The sequence below is a fragment of the Aegilops tauschii genome, chromosome 7 (assembly GCF_002575655.3).
Source record: "Aegilops tauschii subsp. strangulata cultivar AL8/78 chromosome 7, Aet v6.0, whole genome shotgun sequence".
Lineage (NCBI taxonomy): Eukaryota > Viridiplantae > Streptophyta > Magnoliopsida > Poales > Poaceae > Aegilops > Aegilops tauschii.
The window spans coordinates 315425613-315452564 of NC_053041.3; the positions used below are offsets into that span (position 1 = coordinate 315425613).

General features: G+C 47.1%; 1 protein-coding gene across 2 annotated transcripts; it reads left to right on the top strand.

Moving 5' to 3' along the window:
* The first annotated feature begins 937 nt into the window (after positions 1-937).
* LOC109740658 (uncharacterized) lies at positions 938-26952 on the top strand. 2 transcript variants are annotated; one of them, XM_020299712.4, is made up of 12 exons: positions 938-1154; positions 1255-1341; positions 1429-1562; positions 6470-6528; positions 6610-6664; positions 6784-6831; positions 22364-22400; positions 25892-25935; positions 26015-26086; positions 26179-26226; positions 26315-26434; positions 26663-26952. In XM_020299712.4, exons 1-12 carry the CDS (start codon positions 1106-1108, stop codon positions 26741-26743), a joined length of 834 nt encoding a protein of 277 aa, XP_020155301.1. In that variant the 5' UTR covers positions 938-1105; the 3' UTR covers positions 26744-26952. The 2 variants fall into 2 exon arrangements, with proteins under 2 accessions (XP_020155301.1, XP_045087802.1); XM_045231867.2 differs by lacking the exons at positions 6470-6528; positions 6610-6664; positions 6784-6831.

The following is a 26952-nucleotide window of genomic DNA, read 5'->3' on the forward strand; positions in this document are numbered from 1 at the left end:
AAGGGCCAAAGTACCCCTGATGCTGTCTACCGCTATCTACACGTATTTGGAATCAGATCAGAACGCTTGAAGCAGATGAGTGCATGCTGCCCACCAAGAATATCGTGCTGGGCGCATCGCTGATTGCCTGGACGTCTTGCTTCAATCGTTGGACGCTGCCCATTTCCTGTCTCCTTGCATTCTCCATCTTCACAACTTGGGCAGGCATCCGTCTCCTCCAACAGCTGCTGCTGCCAACGCGCGAAGGGGAGGGCGAGCTGCGCTGGCGCGCGCAGGAGTGGGCGAGCACTGGCGGCGAGCTGCGGTGGCTCGCGTAGGCATCCGCGAGGCTGTGGCGGTCCATGCAGACATGGACGAGCACCAGCGGCGAGCTGCAGGCGTCGGCACGGCAAGGGCAAGCACCGGCGTCGACCTGCGGTTGCTCACACAGGCATGGTGAAGCTAGGGCGGCGAGTCGCGGTGGTGCGCGCAGCGTGGGCTAGCAACGGCGGCGACCTGCGGTTGCTCACACGGGAGTGGTCCTGCTAAGGCGGAGAGCCGCGGTCGCGCGCAGGTGTAGGCTAGCAACGGCGATGATCTGCGATTGCTCACCCTGGCGTGGTTCAGCTAAGGCAGAGCATCGCTGGCTCGGGCAAGCATCAATGAAGTACAACGGCAAGCAACTTGACGACAAGGATGAGCTAGTCGAGCAATCCCCATCCAACCAGTACACAAACATATCGGATCAGGTTGAAATATCCAAGGGCACTTTGGTCCTTTCAATTGCCAAAAAAGGAAAAAGAAAAAGAAAAGCAATAGAAACTAAGAAAATGGCATGTTAATCAAAGTGCACACGAGCTAGGTGGCAATTTTTACGAAATCCATGTTGAAAGTGGCAATTTTGCAAATCCGCATGTTGAAAGTGGCAAATAGCCGATTTTCTTCGACCCGTCGACCCCGAACACACAAAAGAAAAAAAAAATTTATATGAGACCAGGTCTCACGATTAGCAGATGAGACCCGTCCTGATGGATGACACGTGACATTTACAAATCAGAGAGCATCTAATCTCTCCCTGATTTCAAGTGTCACAGTCCTTCTCGACCCACAGCTCCGGCCGGCAGCCATGGAGGAGTACCTGGCAAACATGAGGACCCTACGCAGCTACATGAACGGTCCGTCGCGCGAACCCACCGCCCCTTCCCCCGTCCCCGCTCCCGCCGCTCTGACTCTCCAGCCGCCTCGGCTGTCGATGGTTGCGTCGCTGGGCTGCAGATCTGGAAGAGGAGGCAGCGAAGCGGTCAGCAGAGGAGCAGAGGCAGCGCACGGCCATAGATGCTCACGACAGCGACATCGCCTTAGGTTCAAATGTCTCTTGTTTCTATCACTGGATTCGCGCTGCTAATTTTGCCGTCTTGGTTGATGATGTCGCTGTTTATGTTTGGGCAGTGAGGGCGCAGGCGAAACAGGTGAGCGACGAGGCCGAGCACCTTGCCAAGGCGAGGGCGCATGTCTGTGTGGAGATGGCCGAGAAGCAGGGTAGGATCGCCTCACTGGAGGTCGTGGGTGCCACGCTGAAGCAGGTGAGGATCCTGGATTGTTCGTTCTAGCTCTTGCGGAGTTTGCTATCCTGGGAATATGTGCACGTAAGCCGTAATAAGTTATTTGATGGCACTCCTTTGTTGTGGCATGTTGGAGGACGTGAAATGCTACGTTGAACGGTATTTAGCGAGTGAATAGTCATGCTTTCGTAGAAGTGGGAAAACAGCGTCAGCTGTTGTGAATTAGTAGGAAGTTGGATGGTCATAATCGTTAAAAAAAATGCAGACGGAGAATCACCTCTTGCTGTGGTCGTGAAGATGGGAGGGCAGGACTCCACCCACTAGGGTTTATATCCCGCCATCCTTGTGCGCATTAGTAGGAACTTTGTGAGATTGGTGGGTATCGCTGATCCCTGTTTTGGAAGCGTGTGTTAAGGAGGTGCGTTGTGAGTGCGTCTCCCTTGCAATCGCCAAGAAAAAGGGCAGACTAGAAGTGCAATTGGACAGTTATATTTTGTCTTAAAAATGGTAGTTCTGAAATGTGATGTTCTTTTTGCGGGGGTTGGTTCTTCCAAAATCTGTTCCGAGGGTTAAATTTTTGTCCCATCTGAGATACATTTCTTGCTTTTCATACCCTAATGTTGATTTTTTCCCCTTCGGCGCCAGTCCGTTGGGTTGTCAAATCGTCAAATGTAATCCAGGTGTTGGTATTCAGCTGTCAGGGCCTAAGTTCCCGAAGGGATAGTGGTGGATGGTGGGAGGACGGGGGCGGGGAAGGTTGCCTTTGGGTACCGTGATGCCAAGGGGAGATAGGGCTGCAGAGGAGAACCCCTACCTTTTCTATTTATGTTTCTTGCTTGTTTCTCTCAATACCAGTCCCGGGCATTATATATCCTGCAATTTACATGACTTAGAAACTAAGGACTCTTTAAACCGACTTAGGCCTGAACACAATAGGGGAAACCTTCTATTTGTGACAAAAAACCATATCGCACTCAGATCAAACTTTCTAAGGCTTGAACTTACCTAATCCTGGACTCCTATAACGTGGTGGCCACCGAGTCTTGCTTGGGCTTGCACCTGCAGACATAGTGCTGACCCACATGACATCAGTTCCCTCCATGAGCAGCTTGTGCTTGAGCCAGAAGGTTGGGTTCTTATGCTGAAATTCAGTGAGATGTTCACAGGAAGCTTGAGATGCAGCACAACCTGTCCATTGCACAAACATTTGTTGCACGCCATGACTAAGACGAGCCACAACTAAAGAGAGATGTTGGGAAGTTTGTTCAGTGGTGCCACATTGCAAGGGCTAGGTCCAGAACACAGGGTTATACATGTCTTTGTCTGTTCCTGTTGCTCCATGGGAGGATATCTCTATGGACTTCGTCTTGGGTTAGCCAAGAACAGACGAGGGAATGATGCTGTGTTTGTGGTCGTGGACAGATTCTCTAAAATGGCTCATTTCATGCCATGCCGCAAGACAACAGATGCTATCATGTGGCAAACCTATTCTTTCGAGAAGTGGTCAGACTTCATGGAGTTCCAAGGTCCATCGTCTCAAACCGCGATAGCAAGTTTCTTGCTGCATTTTGGCTCACTTTGTGGAAGCAAGTCAACACTGCATTCAAATTTTCTAGCACTGCCTATCCACAAACAGATGGACAAATGGAAGTGGTGAACAAATTTTTGGGTAATCCTACAATAACTCTTTTTTCATTGTCTACGCTGAAGTTCCATCACACGTGGTGGACCTCGTGAAGCTACCATCAAGGGGAAACTCAAATTCAGTATCGTCCTTTGCTGATAATTACACTGAGTTGTTTAAAGAAATTCATGGTGTTTCGGAAGCACATAATCGGAAATATAAACAACTTGCTGACTGCAAAAGGAGGCTGAAATCATTCCAAGTTGGTGGTAAGGTGATGGTCTACCTCTGAAAAGAAAGATTGCCTTTTAGGTATTAAAGGGAAGCTTAGAAGCGAAGGTATGGGCCCTTCTCCATTATGAGGAAGATAAACGATAATGCTTATGTGATAGATCTTCCAAGCGAGATGGGGATATCCAACACATTCAATGTTGCGACCTGACTATACCATCCAGAAGAAGCGCTCTATGAAGCTAACTTGAGGTCGAGTTCCAAACAACCAGGGGAGAATGACGAGGAACAATAGAGGAAAAAAACATATGTCAAATCTGTTTGCTACTTCTAGATACTTCTACTCTAGTCTAGTATTTCTTTTCTTTTCTTAACCCAGCTACTGTTTTCTTGAGTCTTCTAGCTATGAGTAGCTATGAGTAGAATGGTGAATCTTAAGTGATGTTTTCTAGAGTGTTCTAGCTATAAGTAGAAGTGAGATGTGAGGGCTTCCCAAAGCCCTATAAATAGAGGTCATCACCTCTAGTTTGTAACAAGACTATTTACCACCACTTCCTATAATAGAGCTTGGTGTTCTTATCTAAGATTTTGAGTAGATCTTGTGCTCTAGGAGTTTTGGATTGAAATCCTGATGCCACATTGGCCTATTTCCACCTCTAGAGCGATATCTAGTGCAACTCGTTGAAGTAGGTCCTTCAACACGTGTTGTACACTTTGTAGCAGCAAGGTTTGTTCCTCCACAACCTTGTGCTGCTTCAGGTGTCATGTGGAAGGAGGCCCCAGAATCAAGAATCTAGAGCAAAGATGTACCTGACGAAGAGTGTGGTGGTGGATCAGACGTCTGACCATCAGAACTAGCAGAACCTAAGGATGGTGCAGAAGCAGCAAGGCGGCGCAGCAAGGTGAGCATCTCCTGGTGAACCTTCTGAAGGTAGCCCTCACGAGAATTAGAGGAGCCTCCTGGGTCCATACGAGGATGGCCAACACGGCGACCGTGTCTCTTCCTCTTGATGCACTCGATGATCATGTGACCATCCTGTTTGCTATAGGTGCAGAAAGCACTTGTGGAGGCTGCTGGCACCGGTGTAGGAGAGGGCACACCATGCAATAGCGGTGAAGCGTGGGCAGCCAGGACTGCTTAAGAGGACGACAACAAGCCCGTGCTGCGTAAACGTAACTCCTCAGATCGCACCTCAGCAAGGGCCTCCAGAGAGAGCTGAGGATGGCGTGCCAACAGCTGAGCACGACTCTGCTCGAACTCCGGTTGGAGGCGAGTGAGGAATTCGTAGAGGCAACGAACCTCCAGCTTAGCTTGTTGCTGCACACAACACTGACATCTGTGACAAACATCAGCTCCCAGATAGCCCAATTGGCACCACACAACCGATATCTCCTAGTCATCCACAGTAGCATCTCCCTAGCATCTCCCTGCTGTAGTTGTTGCTCTTGACGAACAACAGAGAGATACATGCCATCCCCCGTAGATTCGTAATGACGGTGAAGGCGCTCCCACATCTGATGGTAAGGGCCACCACATCCATGGTGAGATCAACATCCATGCTGTTCACCAAGATAGAAGAGGCTCGAGCATCATCATTTGTCCATTGATTTCACAGGTGAAGTTGATTATGATACTCTTCTCTTCAGTGGCCTCCTCAAAGGCATCTAGCATCTCACGTTGATCGGTATTACCGTCATCAACAGGGAAGGCCACCTTAGCCAAAGGAGTGGGCAGCAGAGGACAGGCCAGAGCACCTGTGAGGTGCTCCCAGACCAGCTGGCCCCTCATGTGCAGCTTGATGTACTGCACCCAGTCCTTGTAGTTCCGTGCATCAAAGATAACAGGACATCGGGGGACTAGAACAGCACCGGTGGTGGTGGAGGACGCCATTCTAGCAGGGGCTTCATGGCGGCAGCAGACCAGGAGGAGAAGAGCAGCAGCAAGGGGCGCAGAGGATCAAACACCCAGTTTTCTTGTCTGGTGCAGGGCACCACTTCCTTTTGGTCCTGGGAAGCAGCAAGGTGGGGAAGAAGAACCAGGAGGCTGGCGGCGTAGCGATGGCGGCGCCGGCCGGGAAGGACAGATAGCAGCGGCATAGAACGGTGGTGGCTACCAACAGCAGGATCAGCTCAGGTCTGCCAGGAAGAACAGGGGAGAGGCTTGATGGAGAGAGGGTGGCGGTTGAGGAACCTAACCCTTGCTCTTATGCCATGCTAAGATGTGAGCTTCTATTAAACGGGCCAACATGCCAACTGTACATATACATGCGAAGGAAATAAGCAAAGAAGCCCCTATACAATATGATAACTACACACAGCTCAACCCTGTTCTAACATGTGGAAGTTAGCTATCCACGTGCCAGAACCATGACTAGGATTCAAGATCTTATGGGTTTCAACTCTAGCCTACCCCAACTTGTTTGGGACCAAAAGGATTTGTTCTTTATCTCAATACAAACGAGCATATACTTGAAGATGTTACTTCCCTTTGTATTTGTTGACAAGTTAATTTTCTTGTTCTTAAAAAATAAATACTCGCCACGTTTTATTCGATGCGGTCCATGCTCCATTTCATCTCAAGGAGTTAGTTGGCATATGCTAATATTTGTTATGAGTATTGAACTGCTATGGTAACAAAGCACTGACATGACATACTGCTATAAATATCTGCTGATTATTTCAACGAAATGCAACTGTTCCTATTGTATCGCTTTTATTGAAATTCATGCCCTATAAGTCGTCTGGTTTTGTGTTCTTTTTGGTACCAAAATTTAAGATTTGTTTCATCTGGACTAAACATAAACTGTACATTAGACATGTGTTACTTTATAAAGGTGTTCTTTGAAGAGACCTTTGTTAATCAGAAATTTGACCATCCTTCTATTATGTGGAATCTTATATTCTTGTGTTTTCTTCTTTTCCACAAATGTTCAATTCCCACCCTTTGTTCGTGGTGTCCAGAGATATATACTCAAGAGTTTAGTTAATCTTGCAAGTTGCAACATCATAGTTCATCCTAGATTTTTTTTCCCGCATGCATGCTTTCAATTACAATCTTTGCCATCCTACATAGACGTTAGACCTCCTCCAGCTGGAAATCACAAGTACATCTGCAAAACTCGGCCAGAAAAGGTACATCTGTGACCTCTAAAAAGGATCATGCTGTGAGTTCTGAATTGTAAGATAGACTAATCGATTACTTTCTAATGGCAGATTATTTTACACGAAGACAATGGAAACTTTGAGTGTCAAACTACAAGAGCATCAGGTTAGTATTTTAGTTTGTTCCTATGTTAATATTTTCTGATCGTAATTATATGTTTCATGAGTAAAATTATCTAGTTACGAATGCTATTTCCTTGAAACCGTGCACTTTTTACTTTGTAGGGATGGCTTGATTCAGATAAGAATAAGATGGTTGCAATAGAACCATTTGTAAGTCATTCTCATAGTGAATTTGTTTTCTTTTCTTACCATAATTACTATTTCATGTAAGAAATCCATGTCCTTGTTATTCTAGTTTATGTGTTGTATATTCGGGAAAATCCATGTCCATAGGAGTCTCAACAGTGCGCTCATCACTAAAGAGCCGCACGAGCAAGAAGATCCTGGGTATACTTTCCTTGGGAAATAAAAAAGCCATCAGAGGTGGAGGAAACCTCAATCCCAAGAAAGTAACAAAGAGTACCAAGATCAGACATAAGAAACTTCTCACTGAGTCGGGCCTTGACAAAGGCAATGTACTCAGAATCATCGCCAGTGATGATCATGTCATCGACGTATAGAAGAAGAGTGCGACCATGAGCAGAAAGGTGGACAAACAACGCTGGATCATGAGCACTGGGCGAAAAACCAGCTGCAGTGACCACAGAGGCAAAACACTCAAACCAAGCGCATGGGGCTTGCTTAAAGGCCATAGAGAGAGCGACGAAGACGGCAAACCATGCCATCAGGAACTGAACACCCAGGTGGTGGCTGCATATAAACTTCCTCGTGCAACTCACCATTAAGAAAGGCATTCCTAACATCAAGCTGAGAAACGGACCAGTGGTGAATAGAGGCCACAACAAGAAGTGTGCGGACGGTGGTCATATGGGCCACAGGAGCAAAGGTCTCACCGTAATCACGACCATGCTCCTGCTGAAAGCCATGAGCCACAAGACGAGCTTTATAACGCTCAAGAGAACCATCAGAGCGAGTCTTAATCTTATAGACCCACTTACAAGTGATGGGACAAATATGGGGAGGAAGAGAAACTAGATCCCACGTGCCGGTGCGCTCAAGGGCAGCAATCTCCTCTGCCATCGCAAACTGCCATTCAGGATGAACAACAACATCTCGATAAGAAGTGGGCTCAAGAACGGTCGAAAGACCATAGCGAGAAGGAGAATATCGGTAGGTGGGGGGGACAAGGCCGAGAACGAAGACCATAAGTCGGCTGAGAGGAGGAAGACGACACACCAGAAGTAGAGGGCACATCAGTAGACTCACCCACAACACGTGGACGATGAGTATAATGGAAAGGAAAGGAGGGAAGAGGTGGAATCACTGGAGGTGGAGATGGGGAATGTATCGGTGAAGGTGGAAAGTCATGCGATGAGGGAGAAGAAACCGTAGGAGAGAACGACGTCGGATCTACGACAGCGGGACGAGGAGTAGGAATACCGGGCACAGAGGGAGGTGTATCTGGAAATGCAAGGAAAGAGATGTCCTTCGTGGAAAAGGCCAAGGAGGATGGACACGGGTAGAAGGGACGAGACTCGTCAAAGGTCAAATCCCGGGAAATACGCATCCGGCGACCGACAGGATCCCAACAATATAGCCTTTATGCCCATCACTGTACTCGAGAAAGACACACAGACTGAGCGCTCAGTTTGGTGCGTTCAAGAGGGGCAAGCAAAACATAGCAAATGTAACTAAACAAACGAAGCTCTGAATAATCAGGAGAATGGCCAGAAAGACGCCCGAGAGGAATACCACCCTGTAGAGCAGCAGATGGCTGAATGTTGATGAGAGAGGTGGAAGTGGTAACAACCTCAACCCAGAAGTGAGGCGGAAGAGAGGCGGCGATCATCATCACACGCGCCGTCTCAAGAAGATGACGATACTTGCGCTCAGCCACACCATTCTGAGCATGAGCACTAGGGCAAGAGAACTGAGTAAGAGTACCTTGCTCAACAAGGAATCCTCGCAACGCATGGGAGATATACTCACCAGCTGAATCTGCGCGAAAAACACGAGTGGAATATTGGGTATGAACCATGGCAACAATTTTTGTGTGTATAGATCCAAGTGTACCGAGAAAAATCGTCTATAAAGATGATATAGTAGCGCTGATCCCCTTTCGAAGCGAAGGGAGCCGGACCCCAAACATCATAGTGAACGAGATCAAAAGGGCGTTCGGACACTGACTCACTGTGAGGATAGGGTAGTTGAATCTGCTTACCAAGCCTACAACCCAGACAATCCAACCAAGCGTTACCGGAGACAGACCCCAAAACACCACGATGAACCGAAGATGAGAGACGAGAACTACATAAATGGCCAAGACAATGATGCCACTGCTGAAAAGAGCTGGTAGATGCAACAACAGGGGCTGCGAGACTGGTGGCGGTGGCAGCGGAGGGAATACGAAGCCAGTCAAGCTCCCAGAGACCATCAGAGCGTCAAGGGCCAGCACCAAGCAGAGCGCCTTTGCGACGATCCTGAACAGAAAATGAATCAAAGTCGAGAATGACCCTACAACTAGAGTCAACAATCTGACTACCAGATATGAGCTGCATTGTAAGTCGAGGAACATCAGCGATAGAGGGAACATGAAATGAAGAAGTGCTAAGAGTGCCTCAACTAGCTAAAGGGAGGGGAGTGCCATCAGCCGTAAGAACACCAACAAGAGACTCGATAGGTCGAATGGAGGTCAAAGTGGAAGAATCATAAGTCATATGAAAAGATGCTCCAGTATCAAGAATCCATGGGGATGTACCTGAACGAGTAGAAGGTGGTTTCTCAGTGCTAGAAGAGTCAGTCACGGAACCTGCAGAACCTGTCGGTGAAGAATCCCAAGCAACAAGCAGGCATCGCAGCTGCGCAATCTCACGCGCAGGCAGGGACACGACGGAAGAGGTCGAGGTAGAAACACCTGCCGATGATGAGCAGTCACCACCACCCGTGGAAGCCGCATGTAGAGTCGATTGAGAGTCCTATGTGGAAGCCATAGGGGGGGTCGACGTAGAGTGGTCACCGCCGCGCATGGAAGCCGCAAGAGGAGTCGACGTAGAGCGGTCACCGCCACTTGTGGAAACCGTGAGAGGAGTCGACGTAGAGCGGCCAGCAGCACAGGTGCAAGTCACAAAAGGTGTCGAAGTAAAGCGACAACCATCACCTTCAAGCACGCCAGCACCAAGCACCGAGGAACGACGCATGTGCGAGACGGGATCAACCGAGGACCAAACCGATCCAGAAAATTGTTTGAGGAGCGGACGGAGAGCCTCGATCTGGAGCGCTAGACAACTCGATCCAGAGGGCGGCCGAAACGGGAGCACGCGCAGCAGTGGGGCGTCCCGACCTGGGATGCAGCGGCGGCGGGAGCTGCAAAGGATCCACCAAAGAGAAGTCCTAAATATCCATAAGTCCTCAGGTTATTGTCTAAGTTTCATATCTTCTGAAAGTTTTCTGGCAAGCTCTTCATCAGCATCAATCTGAGCTTGAGTTGAGGGTTAATGTTGGTTAAGAATTTCCTCCAAAGTACCAGACATCCTTAAGTCTTCAGATTCCTTAGCTGTTGCTGTTGCGTCCTCATCAATAGAAACTCGAGGAGCATCTTGAACACTAGGTTCTCCACATGCTATTGCTTCCTCATCAATAGAAACTTGAGGAGCATCTTGACCACTAGGCTCAGATACAGTGGCTTGAGAACTAGGAGCCTCTTCAGAAACAGGGGCTTGAAGTAAAAAAGCACCCTGAGTATCACTTTGAATTTTCTCCACATGCTCTTGAGCACTTGGCTCATGTACATCATCTTGAGCAGTGGGCTTACTTGCATCTTGTGCAGTCAAACTATCTAAAGCAGTGTCTATGATTGGAGGACTTTGTGCCACATCCTCTACCTGAGCTTCTGTAGGCACTGTATCTTGGACTGAGTGACTTGAGCTTGGTTCAACAAGTACATTCTCTATGATTTTTTTAGTACTGGTAGTAATGGGTTGACCTTGAAGCAAGGCATCTTGAATAGCTGCCAGCCTTTGTCTTTCTTTAGCTTCTGCAACAAGCTGTTCTTTAGATTTTGCGTTTTTGCTAGACCAACACTCCATGATCTACCTCTTCCTGTTCCTCCATTAGCATGAACAGAAGTAGCAGCCATCTTAGTCCTTGACTAACAAATAAGTGTGATGGAGGCACAACATACAATGGAGCCTCAGTCACTAGGTTTGCCAAATCTATATCTTCTTTGGCTTGAGCTGCTTGAGGGACATCAACAGGCAGCAACAACTGTCCTGGTTCTCTTTCTGGTAGCCCTAAGGGCATCTCCAACGCCATGCATCAAAACGCCCGCAAATGTCCGAACCGCGTTGTTTGGACATGTTAGGCCAATGCCATGCACCAAACGTCCACGACATGGTCCGGACGTCCAAATTCCCACAAATTGGAAGCAAAGTTGGGGTCCTTGTGGGAGGTTTGCGGGCGTCCGGTCCTCCGCCATGTAGCCCTCCAAACCCCCCTCCCCCCCAAAAGAAGCCCACCCGGAGCCCTGCTATTCTCACTCCGTCCATCCGCTTGCTTTGTATCCGCATAGTCTGAGACCGCCGCCGTTGCTGTACCGCCCAGGCCTCGTTGGACCTCTGCCGCTCCACTCGGATGCCTACGCCTCCCTTCCACCGCTGGTTCCGCCGCCAGGTACCCTCCGTCCCTGCACATTTGTGTCCATGGCGGACACCATGTCCGACAAGTGTTCGGCCAAATGCCATAGCCATTTTTTTTACTTTTTGTTGTTTACTTTGAAGCAAACACAATGGATTCGGACGAACCGAGTTCATTTATATGTCCTTGTCAAATGAGGACGAATACGAGGATGAAACAACAATGATGCTTGCGGTTATTGACGATGCCCAATGTGCGGAGGAGCATGCTCTCAATTTCAAGGGATCAACCAAGGGACATAGAGTGATGAATCAGAATAGGGCACGGGGCATATGATGTCGATGGACTACTACTTTGTTCCCGATGTGCTATTTGAGCACTATTTCTGCCGTTGATCCAGATGAGGCGAACTGTGTTCGATAGCTTCTGCAATAGTGTACGGGCCTATGATGACTGCTTCATCTTGAAGAAGGATGCCGTTGGAAACATTGGATTCTCTAGTTACCAGAAGTGCACGGCTACATTAAGGATGCTTGTCTATGGCACGGAGTACCTCCGGATGTCCGAAAGCACACGTCTCGAAGCCATGGTCAGGTTTGCTACTACGGTGATCAAGGTGTTTGGATCGGAGTACTTGGCACTGTAGGAAGCAAGAGGATGGCCAGGTATGCTTAGATCATTGGGTTGCATGCATTGGCAATGGAAGAATTGCCCATATGCTCTACAAGGGCAATATCAAGACCATTGTAAGAAGCCCACCATTCTTGAAGCAAATGCATTAGAAGGCCTCTGGATTTGGCACTCTTTCTTTGGGCTGCCTGGGTCTCACGATGACATCAACGTGTTGTGGCAGTCTCCATTGTTTGCAAGGTTGTGTGCGGGAGAAGCTCCTTCGTGCAACTATACCATAAATGGCCATGACTCAGGATGCAAGTGGGATGGGTTGCGAGCTCCTCGCGGTCATTGACTTGCCCGAAAAAGTTATGTGAGCAATGCTACAGAATACCAAGCTTTTATGCGGGACCTGTGGGCGCCGCAAGCCTGCATGTGCTCTGAATTCGTTGAACTTCGCTCACGCTTGCCTGAGGTGATGCTCTGCCTTACCACAACACATCAATGCTGACTTGCTGATTACTTTCTTTGGCGAGGGCAACTTGGCACATGTACACATGTGGGAGTCGGTTGATTGATTATTATCTTTGGTTGACACTTCTCGCCGTGAGCAAAACCTGTACAAAGTTGGTCGAGTATTCTAATCAATTAGGTTCTAGTGTTGCTCCGGCCTTCGTGCTACATGCACTAGAAGCTAGCGACAAATGTGGATGAATCGATTGAGCCATGAACTTAAGCTTGTGCAGATGTCTAGTTGCAAACAAAAAGGGAAAGTCTAAGGCCAACGTGCCATGCACGATGGATATGAAGGTGAGTGATTATGCGGGCCTATTGTGGGTCATGTGGATTGACCGCGAATGTCCACTCTGATCGAAGGGGTGAGAAGGGCATTTGGAGTGCTCCAAACCCGTTTTGCAGTTGTTCGAGGACCTGCAAGAATATGAGATGCAGACGTTGTGGGAAGTGCAACATGTGTGATCATGCACACCATGATTGTGGAGGATGAGGGTGACGGAGTTCGTCATGGTCTGGAATCTGAGCGCATGGGGTGATCCTATCCAACTTACAGATCAGAATCCAGCGACGTTTGCTGAAGGACGGGGATGCAAACACATCATTCTTCCACGGGCAGAGCACCACTGCTGACAGAAGAATAGGATGCACAACATCACCTCTGCGATTGCGTCCTCATCGAGCACACCGATGTGGAGGAAGCGACTTTCTTACACTTTGATGGCCTACTGGGCACCTTTGTCGATCGCGACTGCACGCTGAACCTTGTGGCGCAGCATGGAGGAGATTTGGAATGCAATAAAGCGGCTTCCCGCATGCAAGGTGCCGGGCCCTGACGGCTCTACTTCCGAGTTCCTTCGTGCCTCTTGGCACACGGTTAAGCAGGACATTGTGGACGTCTTCCAGCAGCTCTACGACATGCGCGGACAAGGATTTTGCCGCTTCAACCAAGTGCTCCTTACCTTGCTGCCCAAGCGTGTCGATGTTGTCGGATTCGCTGACTGCAGGTCTATTAGTCTGATCCATCTTGTCGCTAAGTTCGCGAAAACACTCTCGCTACGCCTTGCCTCTAAGTTGGATGGCCTCGTCAGCTCGAACTAGAACGCTTTCATCCCAGGGCACAACCTTCTCGATAACTTTGTCCTGGTCAAGCAATCAGCCTGCCTGCTCCACTAGCTCAAGGCCCCCAGAGTCCTCCTCATGCTTGACCTCATGAAGGCCTTCGATCCCATCTCATGGCCGTTCTTGTTTGAGGTATTGCGCCGCTATGGCTTCAGGGATCGCTTCCTGGAATGGCTTGCAATCCTGCTACCTTTGGCGAGCACGAGAATCCTCAATGGAGCCCCTAGATCGCCAATTTGGCACCGCCACGGCCTCCGACAAAGTGACCCGCTGTCCCCATAGCTCTTCGTCCTCGCGGTGGATGTGCTTGGGCGTTTGATTAGTCGTGCCGTCTCTCTTGGTATCAGCCGCACCTGCGACGCTCCATCCCGGCAATCTCACTATATGCTGTCGATATCATGTTGTGTTGTCACCCATCGCCAGCGGAGGTCATTCTGGTGAAGGAGATCCTCCAGCTATTTGGCCATGCCTCCGAGCTCCGCGTCAACTTCGCCAAGAGCTCCGCCACCCTCCATTGTGACATCGGCATAGCAACACCCGCTGTCTAGCTCCTGGGGTGCCCAATCGTCGAGCTCCCACTCACTTGGGAATTGCACTCACGGTGAGACGCCCCACCGCCGCGCAGCTGCAGCCTCTCGTGTATACGGCACAAGGACAACTTCCATCTTGGAAAGCAGGACTCATGAACAAGGCTGGGCGCCTCGCAACAGTCAAGTCTGTCCTCTATGCGATCCCCATACACCAGCTGCTGGTCTTTGCATCGTCCAAGAAAATCATCAAGCATCTCGGGAAGATTGAGATAGTTCCTGTGGGCTGGGTGCGAGGCTGCCAATAGCGGGCAACTGCCATGTCAATTGCGCCGAACTTGCCGCTCAATTGAGTTTGGAGGCCTCGGCATCCCAAACGTAGAGCGAACCGGGCTGGCGCTTCGCTTGTGATGGCTCTGGTTGATCCGCACTGATAGCAATTGAGCATGTAGCAACTTAGACTTGCAGTTCTGTGCCGAGGAGTGAGCTCTATTCTTTGCCTCCACCTCGATGGCAATGGGTGATGGCCGCACCGCCTTATTTGGGGAGGACCAGCGGATTGGCGGGCGCTCAGTCAGCGAGATTGCTCCATAGCTTTCCGATTGCGTCGCTAAGCTGTCTCTGATGGACTTCTGGCCAACATTTGGGCTTGTAACATCCATGGCGCGCTGGGAGTTTACAAGATCGGACAGTACATCCAGCTCTGGTATGCTGTCGGGCACACCACCCTGACCACGGAGCCCGATCACCTACTGTGGAAGTGGACTTCGAGCGGTGTTCACTCTGCGAAATCCTACTATCAGGCCACCTTCCAGGGCTCGCTCCGCAGCAGCTCCTGGAAGTTCATTTGGAGGAACGCCACCTCGGGTGTGCTGCTTCCACCGACTAGCTGACCAGGAACGGTGCTGGACTGCCTTGTTCGCCGCGGCCTCCAGCACCGCACCTCATGCCTCCTCTGCTGCTAGAGCCCCGAGTCGACGCGCCACCTGCGTCTCTGCTACCCGTTCCCAGACAGGTTTGGCACGAGATGCTTGCCTGGCTGCGCATGTCTTGCACACCGCCGAACGATGACGCCTCCCTCCTGGACTGATGGCACGCTGCTAAACAACACACCTCAAAACCCATGCGCAAAGGCCTCACTCCCATTGCCCTTCTCACCCCATGGATGATTTGGAAACACCATAAGGAATGTGTCTTCGAGGGTGCCCAACCATCTGTGAGCAGCCTGGTTGCGAAGATAAGGGACGAGGCAAAGCTTTGGGCCAGAGCTGACGCTTCCGGACTCCATGACACTATGCCCCGGTCTTGGGATGTACATTAATTTCCTTGCATTGCTCATTACCTGTGCCTCTCGAGGATTGTAACTTCAACTCTTCCTTTTCAATGTAAAGAAACGCAAAAGTCTCTTTGCGTTTTCTCAAAAAAAAGGATCCAACATCCAGGTCTATATGATCACTATAGATAGCATTAGAGTTAGATCTTGATCCAGACATCTTGCAAGCAGACAACTAAGCAGACCACTAAGCAAAGCAGACCAACAAATACCTGTGGATGATATATAGATGAGAAGCAGAGGTAAGATACACATGGATACAAAGAAAGTAATAGAAAAATTAGAATGACACAATTTTTCGTTTTCCGCAAGGTCCGATAGTTCCAGATAGAAATTTAGCCGGTAGTACCAAGTAGTTATAAAGCTGCAGGGCACACTGCTAAAATAGCGTCGGCAATTCTGAGCAGTAGTTTTGAACAGTGACATCTTGGACGCTAGCTCAACATTGTTCCGGTCGTATCAAGAGGTACTACTACGATGGTTTTGGGCTCTGTAAAAGATTTGAAATTACAAAATGAAAATCGATGGATTTTCAGTGTATCTTGCATGGATTGTGGGGTGTTTGAGAAGAATATATTGGCCTAAAGATTCTAAGCAGATCTAGCCTTAAAATTAAACATGGATTAGGGCTAGAGTTTGCAAATACCCTAACCTGGCGGTTGCAGACTACGGCAAGTACGACGGAAGATTTACTGTATTGCGTCAAGCAGATTTAGCAGAGAAAGTGCATGGAAATGTCGCAAAGCGACAATGATGATGGCAGAGGCGATTGGAAAGCTTGAGCACAACAAGCACATATGGATCGAAGTGAACCTGTAGAGGTGCGTACTCGGGTGCTTAAGTCGCACACTGTCCGATAGTACCGTAAACAAAAGGACCACTGGTACCGAGCCTTTGGTTTAAAGCAGTGCCAGGGATGAAAGATTAAAATCCACAAACAAAAAAGATAAATATTTAGAGATTTTACCGGAGGTTTCAAACACCTCAGAGAATTTTTGAAGGTGGAAACTTGGTCGGTAGTTCTTGGAACATCATCCAGTACTTCCAGGGTTTGCAGACCAAATGATCGAGTGCATAGATGGAGTGGAATTTAGGTAAGATGAGCATAGATAGAGACTAGAGAATCCTATGTGTTCTTGTCACTTCCAATTGGCAAACACAAAGACAAGCCAAAGCAACAATTGGATGATCTTGAACAAATACATGCATACCAACATGATTCTAGTCCTTGTAGCTAAAAGAAAAGGGTTTTTATCAGTTTTGCCATCGGCTGTATAACGCTACTCAGTTTTGCCACTAAATGTTTTCACTAATAAAAAATGCCACTGTTCCGTTAGACACAAACTCAGAAATACCATTTTTCACCGTTACCGTCTGGTCAATGCACGTTGACTGGAGGTAGATGACAGAAATACCCCTATCCCCGTTTGTGAACCCCTCTCTCTCTCTGTTGACTTGTGGGACCATTTGTAAGGGGCGCATGAAAAGAGAATAAAAATGGCGTCGTGGGGTTTCGAACCCAAGACCACGACCTGCAGTAAGGCGCGAGCTAACCAACTAAGCTAAGGAGATGTTCTGATGTAGGAGATATATCCCTTATATGTTTATATGGAATAATATTCCGACACAGCAGCGTCTCGTATATTTTCTTGTTGCTAGCTAGTTGGACTTGGGTTTGAAAGTTAGTATGGACAACACATCTGCATGAGCGGCTAGCCGGCTGGAAGAATCTGTCTGGTACTAGTAGACATAGACAAATGAGGCAGACCGTCACGCCCAATTTTTTTTGAAGGTCACACACTAATTGACAGAAACAACACATATGACAGCAGGATCACGTGGTATTCTAAATTTCTCTGAAAATTTCAGCATGGTGACTGCCCATTTTTCTGAAAACGACACAAACACAAAGTGGTTCACAGACATAAATAAGGTTCAAAATATCAACTTGTTGGTTTTTCAGCACACACAAATCAGGTTCACAAACATAAATAAGGTTCAATAACATCCACTTGCTGGTCGAAATATAAAGGTCCAAATTCTCAAACATGCATAAGGTTGAAAAGAAGGATGTCCAGGTTCACAAGCATAAGGTCACGATCACACAAACTTCACATATGTAGCTTCTTTTTGCTTCTTGTGTTTTTAGCAGGACTGTCTGGTAGTTCCGCATTTGCAACTCGAATATGCATGGGAGACGAAACAAATCCACCTGCACGTCCTTCGGTTGTGGTACACACTTCATTTTGCATGTCCTTCCTTTTCCTAGTGTTCTCTGTTTTCTTCACACTTTTCTTTGAGCTGTACAGAAGTTAGTCATGTTGCAAAAAAGAATGAAAATAGATGTTGAAAATACATATAGAAAAGCACATGTTCTTCTCGTGTTACCTAGCAGAACTTGCAACCATTGATAGTTCAGGGTCGCCTTCTCCTGCCACAAAAGGGGCTTCCCTAGCTTGGAGGTCAGCCTCATCTTCTCCAAATGCTGGGTCAACTGGATTTGTGCACAATCTGGCAATGTGCCCGAAGCCACCGCATCGCTTGCACTTCCTTTTCCTAGCGCCCACGCCAGCACCTGCAGCACTAGATCTAATTCTAGTCTTCCTTGGTCGGCCTTTTGGCCTCCTCAACACTGGAGCATGTAGTTTGAAGCCAGGGTCAACAATGCCCCATTGTTGCTTGCCTACCATTGCAGGTATGTTGTCCGCATACGCAGCCTTAAATTTTGTAACGGAGTAGAACTCATGTACATATGGTTCAATTTCTGATACCGGACCTCGTAGTGAAGTAATAAAGTACAGGGCATGGATACATGGCAAACCCTTGATGCCATTGCCTGCAGCTACATGTTTCCTTTGCGATCTCAACAGGGTACCTCCATTCCCTATTCTCTTTGTCCACTGCAGTAATTTCTGCCTCAACATCACTGCGTCTAATTACCATCATCTTCAGCCCTGAAAAGAACACAAAACGTTAATCATTGAATTTAGTTGTTATGAAATTAATCAATTGAAAGAATACAAGATATTTACCTTTGGATTTGGCATGCAGTGTCTTTATCACACTTGGTATTATGAGATGGCCAAGCCATTTTTCTAATGCTATCCTCATCCGCAGATCAAACTTCTCCATTATCATCTGCCTAATCTTGTCCAACATGTCAACAATAAGGGCCTGTTCTGAAGTCCTCCAACTCCACACTCCACAAATTTCATAGATGAATTTTTCCCGAACAGTTTTGCTACGAGAAGCTGGCTTCTAGAAGTTATGCCCGATGGCAGTGCAAAATCCTGGAGGAGCATCGGCCCAGCTCCACCGATGCGAAAAGCTGGAGTTGGCCAGTATTACAACGGAAGTGCCACCGCCAAGTCCAAGCCAGCGAACTGGTACGCTCGCACGAAACATAACGCTCCTCTCGCTCTCCATCGAATCGGTACAGGGGCGGCTTCCCTCGATGTCTAGCCCATACCGGGCTGCCTCCAACCGTCCCAAACTGGCGCCCAATAGGCCCACAACCTCCCAGCTGGGCTGCAGCGATGGGAGAAGCTGCACACGACGCCGAACGCTCGGGAATCGCTAGATGAAGCGAGAAGCTGGCTAGGGAAGCTGGATTTGTGAAGTTTTGTGAAGTTGGAGGAGATCAGAACAGGCCCTAAGAAGAGCCTTAACTTTCCTGACTTTGCTATTAAATGACTCTGCGAGGTTGTTATTGACGGAGTCAACCTTGCAGATTTCATTGAACTTGCTTCTATACCATATCTTTGTGTGGTGTTCAGCCATATATTTTTGGACACTCTTCTTAGCAAGGATCTGTTTCATATGCCAATTGTGCTTTCTGGAGCTGAAAGTTAAGCTTGCAGCCCAAAGATTATCATCATAGACCTTGCCCTTGAATTTTTTTCGAAAATTTGCAGCAAGACGCCTCATACACTCCCTATGCTCCACTCCAGGCCACACTTGTTCTACTGCTGTCTCTAAACCTTTGCAAGCGTTAGTGTGTATGACTAGTCCTTCAGGATGCCCAATAAGCCCACACAGATTTTGAAGAAACCAAGCCCAACTTTCAGATGATTCTGTCTCTAGCACCCCATATGCAACTGGGTAAAGCCAATTACGGCCATCAATGGCACAAGCAGAAGCTAGTTGCCCTTTGAATCTTCCATTTAGTGCAGTTGAGTCTACGGCCAAGTATGGTCGACATCCATTTAAAAAGCCTTGCCAACATGCCTTGAATGAAACAAACACCCTCCTAAAGCATTCCTTCTCCCTCACTTTTCCTTTGATTGTGTACTGCATAGTCTCTTTGTCTATTTCCACTACACTACCAGGAGAACACTTCTCCACCTCAGCCTTGAAACTATAGAGACGATGGAAGCTATCTTCTCATTTTCCACTAATCATATCCATTGCTTTGTCCTTACCACGAGATACACGCATGTATGGCACCGTGAAGTGGTACTTCTCATGGATCTTCTCTTGAAGAGCAGTAGGGCCAATATGTGGGTTCTTTCTCACCCAATCCAGCACAACATCAGCAACCCACCTGCTCTTTGCCGGCTTGAACTTCTCACTTCTCAGCTTAGTTGGGCATGTATGAGAGAAAGGACACACCTTGATCTGTAGGAAACAACAAAATTAGTTAGTATGTTGCTAGTATGTTAAACTTGCCACATTTGTATAGTTACCAGTTCCACAAAATAAAGGGTACAATAAACAAATCAACTAGATGTTAGCAAGTTGTACCTGAAATATTGTGCTATTCCTCATATAAGAGCCATGAATTCTCCACTTACACCTCTTATATGCACCACTTGCTCTCAGCCTCTTTAGAATCACTCTTTTCGACTGTATAGTCGAATTCACGTTTAATTGCAAAAGTAGAAAGTGCATTTTTGCAGTCCAATAAAGAGGGGAATATCGAGCCTTCTGCAAATAATGGATTCTCCTTGTCATATACTACAACAGGTGTGTCCTCCTCCTCCTCCTCTTCCTCTTCATCAACTAAACCCATGTCTCTATTCTCTTCTTCCTCTTCAGTGTCAGTGGATTCATATGCTGGAGGATTATCTTCCTCTTCCATATCTGTCAAATCTTCTTTGGTAGACTTCTTGACTAAGTCTGGATACTGCCGCTCATCATCATTATCCGAGAGAACAGCATCATCAGGTATAGCATCATCGGTTATGTCTCTATTAGCATCATCAACACTAGTACACTGCTTGACTCCCCGTATGTTGACTGTATCAACATCAACTGCCTGACTCCCTGTATGTTGACTCTCACTGTAACAAGGTTGTGTAGGTGGATTAAGGCTAGGTGTGCTAGGAGTTTGGGATTTTTGAAGAACCTCAATTTGCATAGATATTTTCTTTGAATCTTGATGTTTTCCAAACATCAAAGCTGCATCATCATCACATACAAAAGCAACCCCATTTATTCTGCTCCCTGTCATAGTACTTCAACTCAACGTAATCACGCCACCCCCATGGATAGCTATCACACAGCTTGTGCAGCAATGTTTTGTGTGTGATACTAGGTTCTACGAATAGAGGAAAATCAAAGCCGCCAACATATCGCTTGAGACCATCGCTACTCTTACGGCTTGTTTCCATCCTAACTGTCAGCATACAAGCAGTATCCGCATCCATCTTGACCATCAGGAACACAAGTACCAAATTGCACGCGATTATCAGTAAGGCAAAGTCAGCTACTACAAATTTTACGTACAAATTTCGACCTCTACAAGTTATATTCAACCACACGCACACTAAGAATTAGTATACTCACAATGCAGGAATTTCAGAGCCTATGTCATGTTGGGGCGTCCTGTGGCCGACGCAACCCTCTGATTCGGTCCTGCTGTCCGTCGCCATTGCCGTGGAACAACTGCACTTCAAGACTCGGGAGGAGCCGCGGAGTAAGGGGGAGAAGCGCCGGAGCTGCTTGCCTCCGGTGGCGGTGACCGGCGGGAGGAAGAGCCGAAGCTGCGAAGGGTGGCGACAGTCGGCGGGAGGCGCCGCAGCTGCGGCGAGTGGGGGCGCGCCGGAGCTGGGCTGGCAGCCCGGCGACTGGCGGTGCCAGGTGAGGAGTTTGGTAGGCAGCGGAGGTGGCTGGGGATGTTGGTTCCGGCTGGGGAAACTGCCACGAACAGATCGGGCAAAGGATTAGATAAGGGTTCTGTTTAGTTAGGTTCGGATATATGTATATAAGACGTATATCTCCTTACAGAACAAAGCGTTTCCCTGGGTCAGTTGGTCAGCTCGCGCGCTGTGTAGCCTGTGGTCTTCGGTTCGAACCCCCGCCGTCCCAAATTTTATTCTCTTTTTCTCATACGCCCCTTACAAATGGGATAGGGGTAGTTTCGTCATCTACCTTCAGTCAACGTGTATTGACCAAACAGTAACGGTGAAAAATGGTCTTTTTGAGCTTGATCTAATATGACAGTGGCATTTTTGAGTAGTAAAAATGTTTAGTGGCAAAACTGAGTAGCGTTATACAGTCGATGGCAAAACTGATAAAAACCCAAAAGAAAAAGGAGCAAAACAAAACACAACAAACTAGAGAGTTTGTCACCGCTTAGTCAACTAATGACATTGGATCCTGTATGTCCAGTTCGTCATAAGCTTAGCTTGAAGAGAAGATATGGTTGTTAACTGTCATGGCTAAAATGTATCTCCTTGTAACAAAAAAACTTTCTATCCCTAATAGCTTAGAGACAATCAAACAACTACTTACCTCTAACCGAAGTAAAAGTAATTTAAGCATGAGAATCACTTTGTATGGTGTGTTTATTCATGGTAATTCAACTCTTGCATAAGTTGTACATGAATGTTTGACAGTTATTAGGCCACTTTGAATTGAGTAAGTTGATACTCAACATCTACTATGCAAGTTGGACCATAAGGATTTTTTATTAATTCACTCCCTCTTTGTCGTTTCACGCTCTTGTTAAGCGAGGCAATATATTGTTTCGATCATCGTTGTAACATATGCACTCATGCAGGCTGAAGCACCTATGAACAAGCAGAACATTTTTGAAGGTACGGGTTCTGCTAAACAAAGTCAAATAATAGTGGCTTTTAATTATTCTTTCCATCTTCGGACATGAGTCAGTTCATATGCTTGTTGTATGCATGTTACTTAGCTTACCTTGGCGCGGGGTTAGTTTTTCCTCAGGACCCAACTGCGCTCATCTTCACCAGTCGAGGAAAAGCTTGTGTTCCACACCTATGAGTACTATTCATACACATGACAAACAAAGGTTCCAACATAACATTTTAATGATTTAAAAAAATACATACATGCCTTTATTATGAATGCTTTACACAGCTAGTCAATGAATTATGCAAGTTGGAGACTCGTGCTCCTACCAAAAACCGAATCAAGGAGTTGGATAGGTTGTCGGTTCGGTTGGGGCACTAGTAGAAGAGGCAAAACAAGGATCTGACAGTGATTCTGTGAAGAAACTTCCATCTTGGACGATCTGACAGTGATCATAGCTAACACCCTGCTGAAGGACGAGGAACTTAAGCATAGATGGCGGGAGTACTTCGACAAGCTGTTCAATGGGGAGAATGAGAGCTCTACCATTGAACTGGATGACTCCTTTGATGATACCAGTAGGCGTTTTGTGCGGCGAATCCAGGAGTCGGAGGTCAAGGAGGCTCTAAAAATGATGAAAGGAGGTAAGGCTATGGGCCCTGATTGTATCCCCATTGAGGTGTGGACAGGCCTCGGAGACATAGCTATAGTATGGCTAGCTAAGCTTTTCAACCTCATTTTTCGGGCAAACAAGATGCCAGAAGAATGGAGACGGAGTATATTAGTACCAATCTTCAAGAACAAGGGGATGTTCAGAGTTGTACTAATTACCATGGAATTAAGCTGATGAGCCATACAATGAAGCTATGAGAGAGAGTCATTGAGCACCGCTTAAGAAGTATGACAAGCGTGACGAAAATCAGTTTGGTTTCATGCCTCATGGAATCCATTTTCTTGGTACGACAACTCATGGAGAGATACAGGGAGCAAAAGAAGGACCTGCATATGATGTTCATTGACTTAGAGAAGGCCTACGATAAGATACCATGGAATATCATGTGGGCCTTGGAGAAACACAAAGTCCCAGCAAAGTACATTACCCTCATCAAGGACATGTATGATAATGTTGTGACAAGTGTTCGAACAAGTGATGGCGACACTGATGACTTACCGGTTAAAATAGGACTGCACCAGGGGTCAGCTTTGAGCCCTTATCTTTTCGCTCTGGTGATGGATGGGGTCACAAGGGATATACAAGGAGATATCCCATGGTGTATGCTCTTTGCGGATGATGTGGTGCTAGTCGATGATAGTCGGATGGGGGTCAATAGGAAGTTAGAGCTATGGGGACAAACCTTGGAATCCGAAGGTTTTAGACTTAGTAGAACTAAAACCGAGTACATGAGGTGCGGTTTCAGTACTAGTAGGCACGAGGAGGAGGAGGTTAGTCTTGATGGGCAGGTGGTGCCTCGAAGGACACCTTTAGATATTTGGGGTCTATGCTGCAGAAGGATAGGGATATCGATGATGTGAATCATCGAATCAAAGCCGGATGGATGAAGTGGCGCCAAGCTTCTGGCATTCTTTGTGACAAGAGAGTGCCACAAATGCTAGAAGGCAAGTTCTATAGGACGGCGGTTTGACCCGCAATGTTGTATGCTGTTGAGTTATTGGCCGACTAAAAGGCGACATGTTCAACAGTTAGGTGTGGCGGAGATGCGTATGTTGAGATGGATGTGTGGCCACACAAGGAAGGACCGAGTCCGGAATGATGATATACGAGATAGAGTTGGGGTAGTGCCGATTGAAGAGAAGCTTGTCCAACATCGTCTGAGATGGTTTGGGCATATTCAACGCAGGCCCCAGAAACGCCAGTGCATAGCGGACGGCTAAAGCGTGCCGATAATGTCAAGAGAGGTCGGGGTAGACCGAACTTGACATGGGAGGAGTCCATAAAGAGGGATCTGAAGGACTGGAGTATCGAAAGAGAACTAGCTATGGAAAGGGATGCGTGGAAGCTTGCTATCCATGTGCCAGAACCATGAGTTGGTTGCGAGATCTTATGGGTTTCACCTCTAGCCTACCACAACTTGTTTGGGACAAAGCTTTGTTGTTGTTGTTGTTGTTGTTGGAGAAGTCTACTTAATACCATGACGTTTGACACAGCCATGTCGTTTGGCGTCCGACTACATTACCCTTAAGGCTTAGAAACTAGCTACCAAACCTTTGCGAAGCCATTAAAACCCACTGGGGAGCTTTAGGAGGCGGTTTCATTAGCATGATACTTTGACATGCCTCGTGGGGGTAGCTTAACTTATCCATCTTTTCTCTCTTTCGCCACTAGCCATTATTTCCTGATTATCAAAGTAGCAACATCCTGACTGTACCATCTCCTACAATTCTGGGCCTAAGCTACCTGTGCCTCATGCTTTCGATTTGCACATTCCTTCACCCCACCATGCCTCTGCGTCACTGCACCAGTCTCTTACTTACCACTCACCCATATCTACCCTTAAGGCTGAAACATGTCGTTTGCTCTATAAGCGACTTGCTACTTTCAAGTGCTAACCCACATCACTAGACATGTTTTCTTGGGAACACACCCTTAGACTTGTGTTGAAGTTTTTGTCACTTTGAACTGACTACTATGCAATGCTAACCATAAGCATGCACTAAGGAGTCTAAGTTGCTCTGGTACTAGGTGATAAATAACACAAGCTTGGCTCAGTTTCTCAGAGTGGCGCCTCACAGGGTGGTCGTGGGGCAACTTGGTTTGATTGGACGAGGTGAGTGGGATGGAGTGGTTGATGGTCTCGTCATTGGAATACACAGGAGGCAGATGCCACAGGGGCAGCGAGTCAGCTACATGGTGCAATTGAGCCGTTGTCCAAGGGTGCACATAGAGCGGCAAAGCTAGGTCACAAGGGGTAGCTACAAACACTGTGCATGGGCTCCTCAAACTTGGCAGCCATGAAGCTACGTGAGGATGATACTGTGTTGCACTACGAAGCACACATGAGCTGGGCGAGGTAATCATGCTCCCACCTGTCAGTGTCATTTCCAATCTTGGATGCTGCCAGGATGCCAGGAGCAAACTTCATGGAAGCATAATGGTCCCATCTCAGGTGCTCTGTACTAGCTTCTTGATGAATGGAAGCAGTGCTGCTGATATGGAGTATCTGAACAATCTACATGAGGTGGTTTTCTGCAATTAGTAAAAAAAAACTTTTGATCGACGCAGTTAGCGAACTACATGCGTGCACTGACCAGGCTCTGTTTTATATTACCTGTTTTCTGTTTGAGTGATGTTACTTTGCTTGAAATTTTGAGATTAAACTATATTAGCTTACTATCAGGTCTGCACCATTCTAGATATCATCTTGACTTTGAACTTGTGAAACTGCTACATTGGATAACATAAATAGGATTGTCAATTGTGAAACTGTAACTAATAGCTTCACCTGAATATTGATCTGTTGTGTTATTGCAGGGAAGAGGTATGAAGTGCTCAACTTAGGAGGGAGCATAGACAAGGTATTCCATGCTTCCCATTCTCCTCCTGTAGCAAAGGAACATCCAACCTGTCATGTGGCGCTCACTAACTAATAAACAGGAATCTGACGTTGGGAAGAAGCTACTGGATATCAAAGCAAAAGGATCACAGCTCCTCTTAGAAATCAGCGAAGTATTCTAATTCTAGAGACTCTTATGGCCCTAGATCTGTCAAGCAGTCGCAATTGCTGTTTTAGTTCAACTAAAGAATTATTAACTTTGCAGTGTAAGCAGACCCTTGAGCAGGAGAGCAACATAACTGCTAGCTTCCCTGTAAGTTCAGTGTGTTTCTCTTAACCGTAAACATCGTTCTGTTATCAAGTCATTCTCCATGTGTGTTATTTCATCCTGGTGCCTGCAGGCTGCAGTGCAGGAGATGGATAAGAAGTCCTTGGAGGAAGAATACAAAGCTCTACAAGGTGATGGAGCTGGAGAAGCCGAGTACTTCCAGTCTCTTGAAGAACGAATCATTAAAATGAAGGTGTTTTACCGATACTTTTCAGTTTGGTTGCTCCATGATTTAATCTAATTGATTTCCTTTTTCTTCTTCTCATGGAGAAATACATATACTACCTCCGATCCAAATTAATGCCGCAGCTTTAGTACAAAGTTGTGCTAAAGTTGCGTCAATTAATTTGGATCGGAGGGAGTACGTTACTTTCAATGATGCCATGTGCAGTCTTAAGAAGCTGAACATCTTTCTCTGCAGGGAGTTTCTGATCCTATTAAATGCTGTTGCGGACTGGAGTACAATGTAGAACTAGGCGGGGAGTCCATGGGTGTAAGATAAACTCAGATGCAGATTACCACAGGTTCAGTGCGTTTAAAGTATGTATATGCGCAGCTGCCGTAGGCTGCGCTTGGGAGACCGGTTTATATTTTCCACCTGTATTAATCTACAAGGGCATTTTCCTGTGCACACCTGAGATACAAGTGTAACGAAAACACGATTGTAAAATTTTGGATTTTTGCTTGGATAGCATCGTATTTAGCCCGTCA

Bases quoted from the DNA above. Each gene is read 5' to 3' on its own strand.
- LOC109740658 (XM_020299712.4), top strand. From the start codon at position 1,106: ATGGAGGAGTACCTGGCAAACATGAGGACCCTACGCAGCTACATGAAC. The intron at 22,401-25,891 runs GTACGGGTTCTG...GTGTTATTGCAG, and splicing joins CAAGCAGAACATTTTTGAAG to GGAAGAGGTATGAAGTGCTC. The intron at 25,936-26,014 runs GTATTCCATGCT...ACTAATAAACAG, and splicing joins TAGGAGGGAGCATAGACAAG to GAATCTGACGTTGGGAAGAA.